Source organism: Synchiropus splendidus, chromosome 19 (assembly GCF_027744825.2).
Source record: "Synchiropus splendidus isolate RoL2022-P1 chromosome 19, RoL_Sspl_1.0, whole genome shotgun sequence".
Taxonomy (NCBI): domain Eukaryota; kingdom Metazoa; phylum Chordata; class Actinopteri; order Syngnathiformes; family Callionymidae; genus Synchiropus; species Synchiropus splendidus.
Window position 1 is genome coordinate 7,367,501 of NC_071352.1, and position 20,718 is coordinate 7,388,218.

Consider the following 20,718-nt stretch of genomic DNA (forward strand, 5'->3'; position numbering starts at 1 on the left):
GCATTAGCGTGAAAGTGTGTCCGCGATCAGTGAGCAGAAGAGGACGGCGCCGCCAATACCAGAGCGGAGGTCCTTCCAATATCTGATACTATTTTCACTACGGTGTTTCGCTGTGCTGATGTGAACCAAGGCAGACGACCGCGACAGAGAACCTATGAGGACCACTCGAGGTAATAAAATAAAAACGCATCCAGAGACTCAGAGTCGGTCGAAGGTTCCCTGTATTAAAAATACGTTTAAAACTGCGATTGTGAACCAAAATCCACCACACTGGCGTGGAGATTGTGTTTGGTGGTATATTGTGTACGATAAGTTAACGCCCTTCCCTAGTACTCACAAGTACTGTAAAACATGCCCAGACACTGCGCGTACTGAACCACACATGAGAGACAAAAAATGTACTTGCCTGCATGGCTCAAGTAAGTGCTCCAGCTTCTCCAGTTTAGAAATCTCTTGTGCTGTCAACATCCCAATGTTGGTCTTGTGCTGAGCCAGGGCTGCAGCCAGTGGATCCTTGTTTCGTCGGATTCGTTTGATCACCTCCACAGCAGAATTCCACCGGGTGGAGACATCCTGAACCAGCGATTCTTCCTGCTGTCCGTGTGCAGTCTGTTGCGCTCCTAAATCACGAGCATTCCAAGGGCTGTGTTTAAAACGGCCAACGATTTTACGCCTTTTGGTCAGGACGTTTTCAAAACCACCATCTTTTAGGGCGACGGTGGTGGTAGTTTATTCACACTCCTTGGCAACATCGAAGAATTCCTCTGCACAAGTCTCAGCTGTAAGTCGTGACCATGTTCTCTTTACAGTCAAAGCATTTTCCAGTCTTCGTCAATAAAGTGTGCTGTGACACCCAGGTAGTTGTCATTGACGAACGATGACCGGTGGTCACCAGTGAGTGAATGAATGCGAGTCACAACTGTGCTCCTCCACGGTAGTTCAAATGAACTGTCCCCCGATGCCAATCGTAAGACATGCTTAAGTCCAACATCCTCTACAATGTTAATTGACCGACAATCGCCGGCAACCCAAACCGCCAAAGCATTCGTGATTTTTTCAGGTTTGGAGATCGATCGACTGTACTCGGGAAGTGCAGTCTGGCAGCTGACAGTAGATGTGGTGCTTTCCGTTGGGTGTCTCGCTTTCAAATGATATTTTAGCGTTGAAGTACTACGATGGTAGCGGAATTCAGACTTACAAATTGAGCACACGACTTTAGAGCAGTCTGTTGTTCCGTCACTCAGCGTTTTTAAAAAAAGCTTTCCATCCAACAACCCTCTTCCAACGCTCTCCATCGCATCCAATCTGGTGTTAGCGCCAGTCGATTACACGCAAAACCAATAAAGCTTACCAGGAGAGCCTGGGCTCCGAGGCGCACAGCCAGTCGTCGGGGCAGACCCATCTTCACCCCTCCATCAGCGAGAGCATCCACAGCTGTGAACACCTGCAGTGCCACAGTCAACAACACTCTCAGAATTAACTTAATTTTTTTTTTTTTGACAATAAGCTAGCGACATGAACACTCACGTAAGCCGGGCCACTGCCACTCAGTCCAGTGACAGCATCGATCAGGTCTTCCTCCACCTCGGTGCAGTACCCCACGCTGGCCATCAGCTGCTCCAGAAGTTTCCCATCCTCCACCTCCGCGTGTGTGCCGGTGGCATATACGGTGGCTCCCTCCCGAACCACCACTGGAGTGTTGGTCATGCAGCGCATCACTTTTGGATCAGTGTGGTACTGTTGAAGCTTCTGTGGACATAAATATTCAAGACAAAAAAAGCTAAGGAAGATAATGGTGAAGACAGATTTCCATACAAAGTGCTTGGACTTGCCTTCTCGATGGAGCTGATGGTGACACCGGCTGCACAGGACACGATGAGGTGACGATCTTCGATGTCTGTTCCGATTTCGTCGAGCACAAAGGGAATGATGTGAGGCTTCACCGCCAGGAAGAGGACATCACTCTTGTTCACCGTCTCTTTGTTGCTGGTCGTGAAATTTACACCCAATTTCTGTGAAGACATTTTTGTTTCGTTATTGTTAATTATTATGATTCCTGTGGCAAATTTGGAAGATAAAGGTCACCTGTCTGGGCATTTCACTCTTCTTGTTGTGAACCAATAACATCCACACTAATGGCCTGCATTGTCTTTATAGACTGTACAAGCTCTAAATAACTTGGTCTAAAACATGCAACGTAAGACGTTTGGCTTGTACGTGGCAGTCATTGGATTTTCAATATGAAACATTAGACTTTCTAATTTTGGATGGTGTCCACACCCTGGAATAACTAACTGGCAGTGTTCAATGTGTTCCACACTCACCAGTTAAACTAAGATTATCTTGTATATCAGCACGATTTGGAAGTTACTTGGAGTCCACTCACTCTCAGTCCTTGTACTGTGGGGAGGTCGGTGTCTGGGGAGCTGGCAGTGATTCTGTGAGAGGCGATCACGCCTTAAACAGTCCAAACAGAGGATTAATAATCATTTCTTTGTGTTTACAGCACGACAAGCTGTTTAATATAGTGTTGTGATCAAACACTCACCTGCTGCTGTGAAGCCCCTGACCAGGGCATGGGTCAGCTGACCCGCCCCTATGAAGCCAACACTCATAACCTCTGCAAACGAAGATTTGACGATTAATTTCAGCTAAAATGTGTCAACTATTGCCAACCATGGAGCAGTCATGGCGGTAAAAACACGACTTCCTAGTTGAGCAAAGCGACATTAGCACTTTAAACAGAGGCACTAAAACAAACATACCAGATAATAAAGGTCCTGCTTCCAAGAGAAATCCTACACGAAACTTTCTCAAACGTCGTCACACACAGTACAGTCAACGTGGCTACTAGCTACACACTCAAATACTGTATCTGCTGCATATTACGTATGACTGACATGCTTCAAGGCCAATGAGCATGCGGGTTTTGAAAACATAGACGTTGTTTGACCATTCAGCGTATGAGTCGGGCAGAATATTTATCTAGGACGCGAGTTGCATCAGTTTGTGCTGCAGGGCAGAGAAATCCTGGTTACCTAGTCTAACCACAGTTCTATGTCATATGTGCTTCGCCCTCTAAGGGCCTTCACTATTGGTTAATCCACATCGAGGCACTGGCCTCGGCCTGAGACTTCGATTGATTGGCTCTCCGCCCAGGAAGGCACTCCTCACTGTGTATAACACCGCGCATCTTCCGCGGCTCTGCCACTTTTGGAACTCAGCCGCCAAAGACAGGTCTGCTGGGCAGCCAGTTATGCACATATTCATAGAACTACAGTCACATTAGGGAACCAGGATTTCTATGTCATATGTGGGGAGCCCTCTAACGGCCTTCGCCATTGGTTAAAGCCACAGTGAAGGCCATTGGGATTAGTTCTCTCCCAGCATGGAAAGAAAGAAAGAAGAAAGAAACCAGACCATACCTTAGGAACCAGGTGATTGACGTCCTACCGCAGCGTCCGAGGACAAAGATGCACCTCTGGAAAGGACAGTAAGGGCAACTGAGGTGTCCACCATGTCCTTCGAGTAAAAGCAAAGGTCAACGTAGACGACCAGGACACCGCCTGGCAGAGGTCCTCCGTGGAAGCTCCGCCAAACAGCGCCGCTGAAGAGGAGATAGACCTGCTCGTTTTGATGAGTGGAGGGGTGGAACGCCCACAAGATGATCACCTGTGAGCGGTACACCGAGGTGATCACCTTTGGTCTGAAAGCAGAGTTAGCGTGAAGGGTTGCTGAGTCCCTTCCACCACCAAATGAGAGGTAGGGTTGACTGATTATGCTGTCAGACCACTCACCTGTTTCGCTGTAGCCAAAGCTAAGAGCAGTACCGTCTTAAGGGACAGGTCCTCCAGAGACGATTCCGCTAGAGGTTTGAATGGAAGTTTACGCAGGCCTTCTAGGACCACTTGCAGATTCCATTCCGGAGTTAGGCTCTTTACAGGATTCCAGCTCCGTCTGGCACCAAGCAGAAACCTCTTGATGGCCGGGAGACTTCTCAAAGAGAAACGACCCAGGCCCTGGTGTCCCACAGAGATGGCTGCTGCGAACACATTCAGTGTGGGGGCCATTCGCCCTTTATTCAACAACTCCTGGAGAAAGAAAAAGACGCACCAGGGGCAGGACCACTGGATGGTCTGAGACCTTCAGATCCACACCAATCTGAGAAGACGAGCCACCTGGTGACGTAGGCCTTGTTGGTGGCCGGTGCTCGAGCACTCTGCATTGTTGAAATAACTGTGTCTGACAATCCCATGATAAGCAAGTTCAACCTTTCAACATCCAAACCTTGAGAGGGCGTCCTATCACCGGACAGGCTCGACAGACTCCTCCGGCTTGGGCCAACGCTCCGGGAACATCCGGGATTGGCCACAGAGGTCCCACCGTCAATCCGACCAAGTCCGGGAGCCATCTTGTGTTTGCACATCCGTGAAGACGTGCACATATCGCTGGGCACAGCCCATAGCGACATGAAGCGCACTCTGGAGACCCAGAACGTCATGCCCTGGCAAGCTTGAGTTGACAGTCTTAATCGTCTGTTCATGTCCCGGACTGGGTAGAGACGATGACGCACAAACCAGCGTTGGAGACGTCTCATGTGTAGCAGGCCCAGCTTCACCTCTGGGTGTGGCGCTGCCATGAGATCCAGAGTGTCATCACTTCGTTGACTCTCACCTGCCGATCTGCTCCAGCAGGACGTCACACTCTCATACGTGGGGCGCGCCGTCATCAGGCGAGAATCGAGGAAGATCCCCATATACTGCACGCAGCCTGTGGGGTATAGCGCGCTCTTCTGGTTACTCACGGGGAGACCCAAGCGTTCGATGTGCTTCAGTACCAAAGCCGTGTGTTTGAGTGCCTCCTCCCTGGACGCCACCAGAATGAGCCAGTCGTCCAAGTAGGTCAGAATTTTCAACCTTGAGTCTTTGAAAGGCTCCAACGCCGTGCCCACTACTTTGCAGAAGGTCCTGGGAGCCAGAGAATATCCAAACGGCAGATGGTTGAACTGGAAGCGGTCTCCACCCTACCGCGAACCTCAGGTAGCGCCTGTGACGCGGGAGCATGGGGATGTGGACGTCCAGTCTCCTAGTCTGACACACTCGAGAAGTTTCTGACCGTCAGCATTCAACAGACGTGTTACGATGTGAGTGTTTAACCCCGAAGATCCAGGATGGGTCTCAAGCCCCCGCGAAAATAGAATAAAATCCTGCATTGCACTCTTCCAGAGGAACCTTAGATATCGCTCGCTTCTCAGGAAGGGAGCGTATTTCTCGTTCCGAGCGCACCTATTCCTGATGAGATCAGGCTGTCGTATTGTACTGAGTCGGGGAGGGCCCGTCTCCGGGAGCGCACGGTTGCTTCATCAGGAGCACATTGTGCGGGTGGAGGCACATGGCTAAGTGTTAGCCTGGCTTCCCTTTATTTATCAAGAGAAAACGTGCCAAGACCCCTGACAGGGCGTGTCTGAGGTAACATCCAGCGCTCCGGGGTGTATGCGAAGCAATTGGCCATCCGGTGTCCGCTGGGTAGCTTATGAGAGCACCAGGCACAGAGTGGGTGTGGGTTCGCCCAGGTCTTGGGATATAGAGTTAACCGCACGCGTCAGATCCCTGTCACAGGGAGTGGAGCCCGCGGCTCGCACTTAGGGCGGGGGGACTGTAATGAACCTGTCAGACAACTCATAAACACACTGAATCAGGGAACAGCGTTTGGGTATTTATTGAAGAACTGAACAGATGAAGTGACCTGAAGCTAAGGCCAGATCTTCTGCCCGCGGAGGAAGGAAAACGAGACAAGGTGGAGGTGAAGAGCCGTGAATGTGGAAGGTTGTGGCTGGGGTTTATTAAACCTGACCCCTCTTCTGCCGAAGGAGACCTTCATTCTGGCGCCTGATGCAGATAAAGTCCGCTGCCTGGAGGTGTTGATTCAGTTGCGCTGATTCAGTTTTCTCTGCGCGCACAACTCCATGTGTACACAAGACCGACACCAAAGTCAGCCAATCACTGAGCAGCCTGGGGAAGACGTTGAGACCTACCTCTGTCTCGTAGAAGTGGTGGTCGTCTTCTCGGTTGCGTCGGCCCAAACCAGCCCCCTCGGAACCGGCGCCTACGCAGAAGGACAGGACTCAGCAGTCCGTGATTCAAGGCTTGAAAAGATGGAGATGTACTGAGCCCAGACACGTGACACAGACGTTGCGTTGGTCTGCAGCCTCTACAGCCAAAAGAAACTTGTATGACTTGTACGGGCGAGATATCTCCCGCACCATAACCCGATGGTTGTGACAAGTCGCAGGCTGAGTTCCAAAAGAGGCCGAGCAGTGGAAGACGCAGGGTGTTATACACAGTGAGGAGTGCCTTCCTGGGCGGAGAGCCAATCAATCGAAGTCTTAGGCCGAGGCCAGTGCCTCGATGTGGATTAACCAGAGGGCTCCGCACATATGACATAGACGTCAACAAGACTGGTGTTGGAGGCATTTACCTCGCCAAGTGAGCGCATGTGTAAACGCTACTTGACAAAAGGAAAAAAAATAGTATCAATAAAATTCATATAAATAAAAAAAAAACCTATAAATAAAATAATTTTACTTATAGTAACCAACCTGAGTTTCACCCTTAAGCTTCTTATCTTATTTTCCAGGACCTTTATTTGATCTGCAGAGGACACCAGTCTTTCGCACCTCTGGAGTTATTTTGATAGTTTGTGTATTAAATGTATGTGATCTGTGTGAAATGAGTTGCAATGACTGCAATGAGATGATTCAGGCAGCAGGTGGCAGCAGCGTTGAGGAGCTTCCTCAACACAAACACTGCCAGCAGCAGCAAAAGACGAAGGAGAAAACCTTCAAATCTTTGGTAAATCCACAGGTCACCACAGACCTGTGAGTTTATGAATGTTTCTTGTGCTATATGAAGTCACCTGACGCTCCATTTTTTAAACCACAATCCAATCACATGACCGGAAAGGGTACAAATAGGGACAAGTTTAGTACATTTGTAAATACGAACAAATGGACAATGCCGGTCGACCGTAGAAGACGCTGACAGCAGCCGGGATGCTTCCAGACGCACTCTCGCCTTGTTGACTCCTTACTCTGTATCGCAGCCTGACGTCATCGTGTTTGGTCACATGGCTTCATTCATGAAGGAGCACTTTTTTCGCAAGTAAATCAGTTTTTCGGCAAAAAGGTTTGGACACTTTGAGCCGCGAATAGAAGCCAACAAGCCAAAAGTGTGGATTTTCTTCTATAAAACCAATGTTACATTCATATATTGAGGTAAATATGTTATGTCAACATGATCATGACAATAATGTAACAAAAATAAGCACACATATTATTCCTAGTTTGTACCACACTGTATAAATAAACTATTTTCAGTTGACTGCTAATAAAAAAATATATATATAAATGTGAAAAACAAAATACATAAAATAGAAGTGATATGAGTAGTGAAGACACTTCCTGACCCAGAAAAACAATGAACAATGAATACGTTTAACATTTATATTTAAAATACAACTTGTGAAAGAGAAATATTTCAAAGGCACAATTACGATTCACATTCTATGTTGGAGTGTTTGCACCCAAAACAGAGTAAAAGCACTTGAAACTGGACATGGTTATCTACCGCAGACTTCAGAAAAACTTCCTGAAAATGTCAGTCCCCAGTTGAGAAAACACTGCACCCCCTCACCTTTCCGGGTTCCACCCTGAGTTGTGAAAAAGAAGCTGAAACTTTGGCTAACGTTTGTTTCTGTCACACCCTGTAAAAGTCACGTTAAATCAAGATGCTTCTAAACCAGAGTTCAGTGCTTCTTGGTCCTTGGATTGCCACTGTTAAAAAGACTGATCCCTCCAGATCGGACCCCGACTGCCTCTGGGGTGACCCCGGGCTGCTGCAGCACTTTGTCCAGGGTCGTCTTCTTTATAGCGGCGGGAGAGATCTTCTCCTGGTCTGCTAAAAACTGGAGCTCCCTGTACAAGAAGAGCCAATGGATTTTGTGTTGAAGTACTGGCATATTGCACCATCTGCTGGTTCAATTTAACACAAACTATGTAACACGCTCTTCAACACCCTACATCAAATTATTGCTCCGTTCATGATTCTGCTTTGACTCTGAGAGTAAAAAAAACACTTCTCATGAGGCATCTTGTCAGGGACACAATGACCAAATTACCTTGTCCTGACACAGGACGCCTCTACAGCGTTGATCAAGAGGCTTCGGAAGCCGCCGCTCTCCATGACGTGCAGGGCGTGAATAGTGGCTCCCCCCGGTGAACACACATTGTCCTTGAGCTGCCCGGGGTGCTGCTCCGAGTCCAGCAGCATTCGAGCGGCGCCCTGTGGGCAGAGACCCACATTCAGATCTGAAGAGACTGCTTCGGTCAGTTGAGGGATGTTTAGAACATATCATTTATATACGAGAATAAATTGGAAAGCACTACACAATATATATATATACGTGCACCGGGCCCTTCCTGTGGATCTCCCCAGCTATATATATATATATATATATATATATATATATATATATATATGTACTAGTTTATGTGAAAGCTTACCAGGAGAGCCTGGGCTCCGAGGCGCACAGCCAGTCGTCGGGGCAGACCCATCTTCACCCCTCCATCAGCGAGAGCATCTACAGCTGTGAACGCCTGCAGTGCCACAGTCAACAACACTCTCAGAATTAACTTAATTGTTTGTTTTTTTTTGACAATAAGCTAGCGACATGAACACTCACGTAAGCCGGGCCACTGCCACTCAGTCCAGTGACAGCATCGATCAGGTCTTCCTCCACCTCGGTGCAGTACCCCACGCTGGCCATCAGCTGCTCCAGAAGTTTCCCGTCCTCCACCTCTGCGTGTGTGCCGGTGGCATATACGGTGGCTCCCTCCCGAACCACCACTGGAGTGTTGGTCATGCAGCGCATCACTTTTGGATCAGTGCGGTACTGTTGAAGCTTCTGTGGACGTAAATATTCAAGACAAAAAAAGCTAAGGAAGATAATAGTGAAGACAGATTTCCATACAAAGTGCTTGGACTTGCCTTCTCGATGGAGCTGATGGTGACACCGGCTGCACAGGACACGATGAGGTGACGATCTTCGATGTCTGTTCCGATTTCGTCGAGCACGAAGGGAATGATGTGAGGCTTCACCGCCAGGAAGAGGACATCACTCTTGTTCACCGTCTCTTTGTTGCTGGTCGTGAAATTGACACCCAATTTCTGTGAAGACATTTTTGTTTTGTTATTGTTAATTATTATGATTCCTGTGGTAAATTTGGAAGATAAAGGTCACCTGTCTGGGCATTTCACTCTTCTTGTTGTGAACCAATAACATCCACACTAATGGCCTGCATTGTCTTTATAGACTGTACAAGCTCTAAATAACTTGGTCTAAAACATGCAACGTAAGACGTTTGGCTTGTACGTGGCAGTCATTGGATTTTCAATATGAAACATTAGACTTTCTAATTTTGGATGGTGTCCACACCCTGGAATAACTAACTGGCAGTGTTCAATGTGTTCCACACTCACCAGTTGAAAACTAAGATTATCTTATATATCAGCACGATTTGGAAGTTACTTGGAGTCCACTCACTCTCAGTCCTTGTACTGTGGGGAGGTCGGTGTCTGGGGAGCTGGCAGTGATTCTGTGAGAGGCGATCACGCCTTAAACAGTCCAGAGGATTAATAATCATTTCTTTGCGTTTACAGCACGACAAGACTCACCTGCTGCTGTGAAGCCCCTGACCAGGGCATGGGTCAGCTGACCCGCCCCTATGAAGCCAACACTCATAACCTCTGCAAACGAAGATTTGACGATTAATTTCAGCTAAAATGTGTCAACTATTGCCAACCACAGAGCAGTCATGGCGGTAAAAACACGACTTCCTAGTTGAGCAAAGCGACATTAGCACTTTAAACAGAGGCACTAAAACAAACATACCAGATAATAAAGGTCCTGCTTCCAAGAGAAATCCTACACGAAACTTTCTCAAACGTCGTCACACGCAGTACAGTCAACGTGGCTACTAGCTACACACTCAAATACTGTATCTGCTGCATATTACGTATGACTGACATGCATCAAGGCCAATGAGCATGCGGGTTTTGAAAACATAGACGTTGTTTGACCATTCAGCGTATGAGTCGGGCAGAATATTTATCTAGGACGCGAGTTGCATCAGTTTGTGCTGCAGGGCAGAGAAATCCTGGTTACCTAGTCTAACCACAGTTCTATGTCATATGTGCTTCGCCCTCTAAGGGCCTTCACTATTGGTTAATCCACGTCGAGGCACTGGCCTCGGCCTGAGACTTCGATTGATTGGCTCTCCGCCCAGGAAGGCACTCCTCACTGTGTATAACACCGCGCATCTTCCGCTGCTCGGCCACTTTTGGAACTCAGTCGCCAAAGACAGGTCTGCTGGGCAGCCAGTTATGCACATATTCATAGAACTACGGTCACATTAGGGAACCAGGATTTCTATGTCATATGTGCGGAGCCCTCTAACGGCCTTCGCCATTGGTTAAAGCCACAGTGAAGGCCATTGGGATTAGTTCTCTCCCAGCATGGCCAAAGAAAGAAACCAGACCATACCTTAGGAACCAGGTGATTGACGACCTACCGCAGACCACTTGCAGATTCCATTTTGGAGTTAGGCTCTTTACAGGATTCCAGCTCCGTCTGGCACCAAGCAGAAACCTCTTGATGGCCGGGAGACTTCTAACAGATAAACGACCCAGGCCCTGGTGTCCCACAGAGATGGCTGCTGCGAACACATTCAGTGTGGGGGCCATTCGCCCTTTATTCAACAACTTCTGGAGAAAGAAAAAGACGCACCAGGGGCAGGACCACTGGATGGTCTGAGACCTTCAGATCCACACCAATCTGAGAAGACGAGCCACCTGGTGACGTAGGCCCTGCATTGTTGAAATAACTGCGTCTGACAATCCCATGATAAGCAAGTTCAACCTTTCAACATCCAAACCTTGAGAGGGCGTCCTATCACCGGACAGGCTCGACAGACTCCTCCGGCTTGGGCCAACGCTCCGGGATTGGCCACAGAGGTCCCACCGTCAATCCGACCAAGTCCGGGAGCCATCTTGTGTTTGCACATCCGTGAAGACGTGCACATATCGCTGGGCACAGCCCATAGCGACATGAAGCGCACTCTGGAGACCCAGAACGTCATGCCCTGGCAAGCTTGAGTTGACAGTCTTAATCGTCTGTTCATGTCCCGGACTGGGTAGAGACGATGACGCACAAACCAGCGTTGGAGACGTCTCATGTGTAGCAGGCCCAGCTTCACCTCTGGGTGTGGCGCTGCCATGAGATCCAGAGTGTCATCACTTCGTTGACTCTCACCTGCCGATCTGCTCCAGCAGGACGTCACACTCTCATACGTGGGGCGCGCCGTCATCAGGCGAGAATCGAGGAAGATCCCCATATACTGCACGCAGCCTGTGGGGTATAGCGCGCTCTTCCGAAGATCCAGGATGGGTCTCAAGCCCCCGCGAAAATAGAATAAAATCCTGCATTGCACTCTTCCAGAGGAACCTTAGATATCGCTCGCTTCTCAGGAAGGGAGCGTATTTCTCGTTCCGAGCGCACCTATTCCTGAGGAGATCAGGCTGTCGTATTGTACTGAGTCGGGGAGGGCCCGTCTCCGGGAGCGCACAGTTGCTTCATCAGGAGCACATGGTGCGGGTGGAGGCACATGGCTAAGTGTTAGCCTGGCTTCCCTTTATTTATCAAGGGAAAACGTGCCAAGACCCCTGACAGGGCGTGTCTGAGGTAACATCCAGCGCTCCGGGGTGTATGCGAAGCAATTGGCCATCCGGTGTCCGCTGGGTAGCTTATGAGAGCACCAGGCACAGAGTGGGTGTGGGTTCGCCCAGGTCTTGGGATATAGAGTTAACCGCACGCGTCAGATCCCTGTCACAGGGAGTGGAGGCGGTGGCCCGCACTTAGGGCGGGGGGACTGTAATGAACCTGTCAGACAACTCATAAACACACTGAATCAGGGAACAGCGTTTGGGTATTTATTGAAGAACTGAACAGATGAAGTGACCTGAAGCTTAGGCCAGATCTTCTGCCCGCGGAGGAAGGAAAACGAGACAAAGGTGGAGGTGAAGAGCCGTGAATGTGGAAGGTTGTTGCTGGGGTTTATTAAACCTGACCCCTCCTCTGCCGAAGGAGACCTTCAGTCTGGCGCCTGATGCAGATGGAGTCCGCTGCCTGGAGGTGTTGATTCAGTTGCGCTGATTCAGTCTTCTCTGCGTGCACAACTCCATGTGTACACAAGACTGACACCAAAGTCAGCCAATCACTGAGCAGCCTGGGGAAGACGTTGAGACCTACCTCTGTCTCGTAGAAGTGGCGGTCGTCTTCTCGGTTGCGTCGGCCCAAACCAGCCCCCTCGGAGCCGGCGCCTACGCAGAAGGACAGGACTCAACAGTCCGTGATTCAAGGCTTGAAAAAATGGAGATGTACTGAGCCCAGACACGTGACACAGACGTTGCGTTGGTCTGCAGCCTCTACAGCCAAAAGAAACTTGTATGACTTGTACGGGCGAGATATCTCCCGCACCATAACCCGATGGTTGTGACAAGTCGCAGGCTGAGTTCCAAAAGAGGCCGAGCAGTGGAAGACGCAGGGTGTTATACACAGTGAGGAGTGCCTTCCTGGGCGGAGAGCCAATCAATCGAAGTCTTAGGCCGAGGCCAGTGCCTCGATGTGGATTAACCAGAGGGCTCCGCACATATGACATAGACGTCAACAAGACTGGTGTTGGAGGCATTTACCTCGCCAAGTGAGCGCATGTGTAAACGCTACTTCACAAAAGGAAAAAAAAATAGTATCAATAAAATTCATATAAATAAAAAAAAAAACCTATAAATAAAATAATTTTTCTTATAGTAACCAACCTGAGTTTCACCCTTAAGCTTCTTATCTTATTTTCCAGGACCTTTATTTGATCTGCAGAGGACACCAGTCTTTCGCATCTCTGGAGTTATTTTGATAGTTTGTGTATTAAATGTATGTAATCTGTGTGAAATGAATTGCAATGACTGCAATGAGCTGATTCAGGCAGCAGGTGGCAGCAGCGTTGAGGAGCTTCCTCAACACAAACACTGCCAGCAGCAGCAAAAGACGAAGGAGAAAACCTTCAAATCTTTGGTAAATCCACAGGTCACCACAGACCTGTGAGTTTATGAATGTTTCTTGTGCTATATGAAGTCACCTGACGCGCCATTTTTTAAACCACAATCCAATCACATGACCGGAAGTAAAGGGTACAAAGAGGGACAACTTTAGTACGTTTGTAAATACGAACAAATGGACAATGCCAGTCGACCGTAGGAGACGCTGACAGCAGCCGGGACGCTTCCAGACGCACTCTCGCCTTGTTGACTCCTTTATCTGTATCGCATATTGACGTCATCGCGTTTGGTCACGTGGCTTCATTCATGAAGGAGCACTTTTTTCGCAAGTAAATCAGTTTTTCGGCGAAAAGGTTTGGACACTTTGAGCCGCGAACAGAAGCCAACAAGCCAAAAGTGTGGATTTTCTTCTATAAAACCGATGTTACATTCATATATTGAGGTAAATATGTTATGTCAACATGATCATGATAATAATGTGATAAAAATAAGCACACTTATTATTCCTAGTTTGTACCACTCTGTATAAATAAACTATTTTCAGTTGACTGCTAATAAAAATATATATATATATATAAATGTGAAAAACAAAATACATAAAATAGAAGTGATATGAGTAGTGAAGACAATTCCTGACCCAGAAAAACAATGAACAATGAATACGTTTAACATTTATATTTAAAATACAACTTGTGAAAGAGAAATATTTCAAAGGCACAATTACGATTCACATTCTATGTTGGAGTGTTTGCACCCAAAACAGAGTAAAAGCACTTGAAACTGGAAATGGTTATCTACCGCAGACTTCAGAAAAACTTCCTGAAAATGTCAGTCCCCAGTTGAGAAAACACTGCACCCCCTCACCTTTCCAGGTTCCACCCTGAGTTGTGAAAAGGAAGCAGAAACTTTGGCTAACGTTTGTTTCTGTCACACCCTGTAAAAGCCACGTTAAATCAAGATGCCTCTAAACCAGAGTTCAGTGCTTCTTGGTCCTTGGATTGCCGCTGTTAAAAAGACTGATCCCTCCAGATCGGACCCCGACTGCCTCTGGGGTGACCCCGGGCTGCTGCAGCACTTTGTCCAGGGTCGTCTTCTTTATAGCGGCGGGAGAGATCTTCTCCTGGTCTGCTAAAAACTGGAGCTCCCTGTACAAGAAGAGCCAATGGATTTTGTGTTGAAGTACTGGCATATTGCACCATCTGCTGGTTCAATCTAACACAAACTATGTAACGCGCTCCTCAACACCTTACATGAAATTATTGCTCCGTTCATGATTCTGCTTTGACTCTGAGAGTAAAAAAAACACTTCTCCTCATGAAGCATCTTGTCAGGGACACAATGACCAAATTACCTTGTCCTGACACAGGACGCCTCCACAGCGTTGATCAAGAGGCTTCGGAAGCCGCCGCTCTCCATGACGTGCAGGGCGTGAATAGTGGCTCCCCCCGGTGAACACACATTGTCCTTGAGCTGCCCGGGGTGCTGCTCCGAGTCCAGCAGCATTCGAGCGGCGCCCTGTGGGCAGAGACCCACATTCAGATCTGAAGAGACTGCCTCGGTCAGTTACGAGAATAAATTGGAAAGCACTATACAATATATATATATACGTGCACCGGGCCCTTCCTGTGGATCTCCCCAGCTATATATATATATATATATATATATATATATATATATATACTAGTTTATGTGAAAGCTTACCAGGAGAGCCTGGGCTCCGAGGCGCACAGCCAGTCGTCGGGGCAGACCCATCTTCACCCCTCCATCAGCGAGAGCATCTACAGCTGTGAACGCCTGCAGTGCCATAGTCAACAACACTCTCAGAATTAACTTAATTGTTTGTTTTTTTTGACAATAAGCTAGCGACATGAACACTCACGTAAGCCGGGCCACTGCCACTCAGTCCAGTGACAGCATCGATCAGGTCTTCCTCCACCTCGGTGCAGTACCCCACGCTGGCCATCAGCTGCTCCAGAAGTTTCCCATCCTCCACCTCTGCATGTGTGCCGGTGGCATATACTGTGGCTCCCTCCCGAACCACAACTGGAGTGTTGGTCATGCAGCGCATCACTTTTGGATCAGTGCGGTACTGTTGAAGCTTCTGTGGACGTAAATATTCAAGACAAAAAAAGCTAAGGAAGATAATGGTGAAGACAGATTTCCATACAAAGTGCTTGGACTTGCCTTCTCGATGGAGCTGATGGTGACACCGGCTGCACAGGACACGATGAGGTGACGATCTTCGATGTCTGTTCCGATTTCGTCGAGCACGAAGGGAATGATGTGAGGCTTCACTGCCAGGAAGAGGACATCACTCTTGTTCACCGTCTCTTTGTTGCTGGTCGTGAAATTTACACCCAATTTCTGTGAAGACATTTTTGTTTTGTTATTGTTAATTATTATGATTCCTGTGGCAAATTTGGAAGATAAAGGTCACCTGTCTGGGCATTTCACTCTTCTTGTTGTGAACCAACAACATCCACACTAATGGCCTGCATTGTCTTTATAGACTGTACAAGCTCTAAATAACTTGGTCTAAAACATGCAACGTAAGACGTTTGGCTTGTACGTGGCAGTCATTGGATTTTCAATATGAAACATTAGACTTTCTAATTTTGGATGGTGTCCACACCCTGGAATAACTAACTGGCAGTGTTCAATGTGTTCCACACTCACCAGTTAAACTAAGATTATCTTGTATATCAGCACGATTTGGAAGTTACTTGGAGTCCACTCACTCTCAGTCCTTGTACTGTGGGGAGGTCGGTGTCTGGGGAGCTGGCAGTGATTCTGTGAGAGGCGATCACGCCTTAAACAGTCCAAACAGAGGATTAATAGTCATTTCTTTGCGTTTACAGCACGACAAGCTGTTTAATATAGTGTTGTGATCAAACACTCACCTGCTGCTGTGAAGCCCCTGACCAGGGCATGGGTCAGCTGACCCGCCCCTATGAAGCCAACACTCATAACCTCTGCAAAAGAAGATTTGACGATTAATTTCAGCTAAAATGTGTCAACTATTGCCAACCATGCAGCAGTCATGGCGGTAAAAACACGACTTCCTAGTTGAGCAAAGCGACATTAGCACTTTAAACAGAGGCACTAAAACAAACATACCAGATAATAAAGGTCCTGCTTCCAAGAGAAATCCTACACGAAACTTTCTCAAACGTCGTCACACGCAGTACAGTCAACGTGGCTACTAGCTACATACTCAAATACTGTATCTGTCTCGTATTACGTATGACTGACATGCATCAAGGCCAATGAGCATGCGGGTTTTGAAAACACGGAAGTTTTTTGGCCAATCAGCGTGGGAGTCGGGCGGAATATTTGTCTAGGACGTGAGTTGCATCAGTTTGTGCTGCAGGGCAGAGAAGTCAACAAGACTGGAGTCGGAGGCGTTTACCTCGCCAGGTGAGCGCATGCGTAAGCACAACTTCACAAAAAAAAAATAGTACAAATAAAATTCATATAAATAAAAAAATATCCTATGAATAAAATAATGTTACTGATAATAGCAACCTGCCATGGCAGAGTTTCACCCTTAAGCTTCTTAACTTATTTTCCAGGACCTTTATTTGATCTAGGAAGGCACCAGTCTTTCGCAACTGTGGAGTTATTTTGTGTGTTAAATGCATATAATTCGCGTGAAATGAGTTGCAATGACTGCAATGAGCTCAATCAGGCAGCAGGTGGCAGCAGCGTTGAGAAGCTTCCTCAACACAAACACTGCCAGCAGCAGCAAAAGACGAAGGAGAAAACCTTCAAATCTTTGGTAAATCCACACGTCACCTCAGACTTGTGAGTTTATGAATGTTTATTGTGCTATATGTAATGTTGTATATTGTTGACACTCATCTGTCTTGTTGTAGAATTCTTCACAGGTAGAAGTACATATACATCACACTATATGAAGTCACCTGGCGCTCCTTTTTTAAACCACGATCCTATCACATGACCGGAAGTAAGTGGTTCAGCTAGGGACAAGTTTAGTATGTTTGTAAATACAAATAAATGAACAGCAACAAAATCAAACCACTTCTTTGTTGGCATGTTCCCAACCAATCTGGGAAGTTTTATTGAAAAACGTTTTTCAGTTATAATACACAAAAAACAGAGCCTTATAAAGCATAGATGGTGCCACTATCAGTCATTTTATTATAATGGAGTGGTCACTTCAAATTAGAACTAATATATATTTAAGAATGTAAATGATAAGAGTCACATGAAAACATTTTCATTTTTGAAAGCAGAGCTGCATTAAGTACTCAAAACATTCTGTTGTGATTTAGAACACTGTGTTAAGCAAAACTCTGAAATACCGGTCTCATATGGAAAATCTAAACTACCTACAGGCCCACAGTGAGACAACCATGGGAAATGGGAACCACCAAATGGAACGTCCAAAATAACTTCTGTGAGTTCTTCACACATCGATCATGATACCAGGATTAATACTTTGAGAGTCTGAGTCAATGTCAGATGTGTTCATCAAACAGCAGCGTTGGAGATAAAGCGGATCCTCTGCGAATAAATTAGATCGACAAAATACAGGATGAGGTTGACAATGGAAAAGACTGCCACCACTAGCTTGCTGTCCCAAGGACATTCTCCCCGTGGACAGTCCTCAGGTCGCGTGCTGTTGCTGTACTTCCTGTCAAAGCTGAAGATGGGCCAGATAAGAGCAGTGCTGAGATAGAGGATGACGGCCAAGAAAGTGTAGACGACCACAAAGCGGTCGAAGGGAAACCTCAGGGAGGATGTGCGTCCGGAGACAGTTAGGATCACCACCACGACGGTTACTGAGAAACACAGACTGTAGACCACCACGCAGTACTGGGTGGCGATGTAGGAGTTGTACTCGCTGTAGTTAGCCAGGGCTCCGAATATGATGCAGGCCACAAATCCTTGGACCACCTTGAGAAGCCCGGAAACTGTGGCCATGTAGCCAACAACAGCTCCCGGTTTAGCCCGAGTGAGGAACACCTCGGTGCCATATGGGAAACAGCAAATGCAGGAGCAAACCGTCACGGCAATGCGGTAGATTTTCACTTCACAGAAGTCGTCAGGACAGTCCGCTTCCAGGAAGTACACCGGGTAGACCACGGAGGCGGTGATGTACATGAGCGTGGCCAGCATGGCGAACGCCACGGTGAAGTTATCCCAGGAAATGGGCATGCAGGCGTGCAGCCGCGTGATGTCCAGTGTGAAGATCACCAGTGAGACAGCAAAGCAAAAACACCACACGAACATGCAGAAGATCCCGTAGGTGGCGCTGTATCCTGCGCCGTGAGACACCAGGGCCATGATGATGCAGCCAAACCCCAGCTGGCACATTCGAGCTGCGCCCAGAGGAGAGAGCACAGCGTCTTTGTTGAGGTAGTGTTCTCCATGAGGATCCATGTCTTCAGCTGCTCTTGGTGTCTGACTTCCTTCGGTGGCTCTCCACTGGCTTGTGCTGGGCGTTTAACTAGAGGCCAGTGTTAAAGATGTTAATAAACAAGATAAAGCTTGATGCTTTCCAATAGCCACGCTTGTCCTTAAAACTCTCCTACCGTAGTCCAGTGACAGACTGTTCCAGTCCTATAAATACATCCTCTGTATCCTCATAATCGCTGTCCAAAAATCTGGGCCACAGGTGGTTCTGTTTGTTGTCCAGTCACTCAAATCCATGAACAAGAAATCTCTTCACCTGACATGAAATCCCCGTCCTGTTTCTGTCTCTTTTGGCTCCTTGATTTTGCCCTCGCAGAAACACACTCCCAGTGTGTCAGTGTGCGACCAGCAGATTGCTTTGCTCTGTTGTTTAAATGAAACTCCCTGCCTTGCCCAGGGTTACAGGCCTCACCAGCTCTAAAAATAGGGGTCCATATTCCACACAGGGGTGGGAGACTGCATGTGGCTGACTGTATGGGGAGTCAAATTTCTAGGGCAGCGAGGCTGAGTCAGAGCTCCTTTAGCGTGTAACTGGCATTTATACCGGGTGTAATGACAGGGAGCGAGAGTGAGACTCCCATTAGAGTCAGAAATTACACACAGGCTCAACGGCATAATTATACGTGAGTGCAGATGGATTTAAACATGTGAGAGGAAAATGGAATGAATTAGAAGCTTCCTAAAAATACTAGCACCTGTGATACAACAGAGACAGGATGTTTCATTAGCAGTGGAGCTGCACGCCATCTTGAAATAAATGTGCGGGGTGTTTCAACGCTCAGATATATGCCGTTCCATCATGATAGAAATGAACATTGAGTTTTGACTCTTGTCAAATATGGGCATACAACTATTGCTAAATCAGTTTATCAATCATTTTACGAAGAAAAAAAAAGTAAGATCCGGAATTAAAAAAATAAATAAATAAGAAAGTGTGTTGATATCAAATGATACAGGGATTATAAAACAGAACGTAAGTGACAATGCAAGTTAATAATTGCAATTTAAAACTTTGTATCATGCTGACGTAAACGTAACGTAGTGAAAATGATTATGAGAATAAAGAGAGTGATTATGAGAATAAATTAACATAGCAAATAAATACTAGTGGTGGGACTTTGAGAAGTTAATTACGATTAAATTACAACAAAAAAACGTGTTAAAAGATGTAAGAATTTAATGTAATTTAATTGAATTGAACACTTTACTCTCCAGACAACAGGGAACCTTTGTAAGTGCAGGAGTTCCTGGTCCACTGATCACACTGATGCACAAGACACATGGCAGCTAGGATGAGAACAACAACAACAAACATGGAGGAATCCCTGAACAAAAGCAAACAAAAGCATCTGTTTGCTTTTGTTCGGGGATGTTTTTCGCTACACAATGGCCAGGGTTTCCACTACTCTGAATGTACTTCAAATTCTTGTAAAATTGAAATTCTTATACAAATATTTTCAAGACATTAAAAGAGCTTTAGTTTAAATAAGGTGATATAAAAACTTATAGCCACCGTCGTGATTTATTGTGCTTTTGTCAAACTGAATATTTTGTTGTTTAAATGTATGTATGGGTCCATCATTTGATTCAGTATTACACTGTACCAAATTCATTGAAATAGAAAAATGTGGCTTCTTGTGGCAAATATTACCATTAAACTGCGATTAATTGAGATTAATTCATCACAAATTCTCTCATGAAGTACATTATTTTATTTATCGAATCCCACCCCTAATAAATACATGTGTTTCGTGTTGTCACGGTGATCTTACGAAGACCAAATTGAACCAAGAAAACGCCTCAGTGGAAGCTATTGCAGTAGACTATTTATACCGCACAAGGGCGCTGTTGGACTTTGTTTCTGGGCGTCTGCGCCAGAACGCAAACGATGCTGCTTTCATTAAATACGTTCGCCTCATTTTAATACAACTGAATATTGAAGATGTAACCTAAAAGTAAAGTAATATTTCCTGCGCTTTTATTCATGTAGAGTAGATCATTTTTACTCTCAGTTTTTAGCCATAGCAAGTGTTTAGTTGACTTGTTGTGGCTGTTAGTCATATTGAAAACACTTTGGTAGAATGAAACAAATATGAATGTGATTTCCAGTCAA

The 20,718-nt window shown here is 46.6% G+C and overlaps 4 protein-coding genes across 4 annotated transcripts in view; all 4 read right to left on the reverse strand.

Annotated features, from left to right (window-relative positions):
- The window catches only part of LOC128751154 (pyrroline-5-carboxylate reductase 2-like), a 5,803-nt gene extending 2,956 nt beyond the window's left edge, over nt 1-2,847 (reverse strand). Inside the window, exons 1-6 of the mRNA XM_053851997.1 lie at nt 2,766-2,847; nt 2,549-2,620; nt 2,387-2,457; nt 1,833-2,012; nt 1,528-1,749; nt 1,352-1,444 (exon numbers count right to left, since the gene is read on the reverse strand). Coding sequence (XP_053707972.1) covers nt 1,352-1,444; nt 1,528-1,749; nt 1,833-2,012; nt 2,387-2,457; nt 2,549-2,615 — 633 coding nt within the window. The 5' untranslated portion in view covers nt 2,616-2,620; nt 2,766-2,847. The remainder of the gene's footprint in view (nt 1-1,351; nt 1,445-1,527; nt 1,750-1,832; nt 2,013-2,386; nt 2,458-2,548; nt 2,621-2,765) is intronic.
- Nucleotides 2,848-7,498: 4,651 nt separating this feature from the next.
- LOC128751114 (pyrroline-5-carboxylate reductase 1, mitochondrial-like) lies at nt 7,499-10,053 on the reverse strand. The gene is made up of 8 exons (XM_053851925.1): nt 9,949-10,053; nt 9,732-9,803; nt 9,601-9,671; nt 9,045-9,224; nt 8,740-8,961; nt 8,561-8,653; nt 8,176-8,339; nt 7,499-7,972 (listed from the first exon to the last, which is right to left on the reverse strand). Exons 2-8 carry the CDS (start codon nt 9,796-9,798, stop codon nt 7,804-7,806), a joined length of 966 nt encoding a protein of 321 aa, XP_053707900.1. The 5' UTR covers nt 9,799-9,803; nt 9,949-10,053; the 3' UTR covers nt 7,499-7,803.
- A 3,782-nt stretch (nt 10,054-13,835) lies between these two features.
- LOC128751107 (pyrroline-5-carboxylate reductase 1, mitochondrial-like) lies at nt 13,836-16,412 on the reverse strand. The gene is made up of 8 exons (XM_053851912.1): nt 16,284-16,412; nt 16,067-16,138; nt 15,905-15,975; nt 15,351-15,530; nt 15,046-15,267; nt 14,868-14,960; nt 14,518-14,681; nt 13,836-14,311 (listed from the first exon to the last, which is right to left on the reverse strand). The coding sequence occupies exons 2-8, from the start codon at nt 16,131-16,133 to the stop codon at nt 14,143-14,145; spliced, it is 966 nt and encodes a 321-aa protein (XP_053707887.1). The 5' UTR covers nt 16,134-16,138; nt 16,284-16,412; the 3' UTR covers nt 13,836-14,142.
- A 1,248-nt stretch (nt 16,413-17,660) lies between these two features.
- Nucleotides 17,661-18,572, reverse strand: LOC128751464 (myeloid-associated differentiation marker-like protein 2). The gene has a single exon (XM_053852497.1). It carries the CDS (start codon nt 18,570-18,572, stop codon nt 17,661-17,663), a length of 912 nt encoding a protein of 303 aa, XP_053708472.1.
- Between the last annotated feature and the right edge of the window lie 2,146 nt (nt 18,573-20,718).

What these genes read in the sequence shown, in the direction of transcription:
- LOC128751107 (XM_053851912.1), bottom strand. Translation starts at nt 16,133, where the DNA reads ATGAGTGTTGGCTTCATAGGGGCGGGTCAGCTGACCCATGCCCTGGTC. An exon ending in CCACAGTACAAGGACTGAGA is followed by an intron (nt 15,531 to 15,904) that starts GTGAGTGGACTC and finishes ATGTCTTCACAG; the next exon opens with AAATTGGGTGTAAATTTCAC. An exon ending in CCATCAGCTCCATCGAGAAG is followed by an intron (nt 15,268 to 15,350) that starts GCAAGTCCAAGC and finishes TTACGTCCACAG; the next exon opens with AAGCTTCAACAGTACCGCAC.
- LOC128751464 (XM_053852497.1), bottom strand. Translation starts at nt 18,572, where the DNA reads ATGGATCCTCATGGAGAACACTACCTCAACAAAGACGCTGTGCTCTCT.
- LOC128751114 (XM_053851925.1), bottom strand. Translation starts at nt 9,798, where the DNA reads ATGAGTGTTGGCTTCATAGGGGCGGGTCAGCTGACCCATGCCCTGGTC. An exon ending in CCATCAGCTCCATCGAGAAG is followed by an intron (nt 8,962 to 9,044) that starts GCAAGTCCAAGC and finishes TTACGTCCACAG; the next exon opens with AAGCTTCAACAGTACCGCAC. An exon ending in GTGGCAGTGGCCCGGCTTAC is followed by an intron (nt 8,654 to 8,739) that starts GTGAGTGTTCAT and finishes GTGGCACTGCAG; the next exon opens with GCGTTCACAGCTGTAGATGC.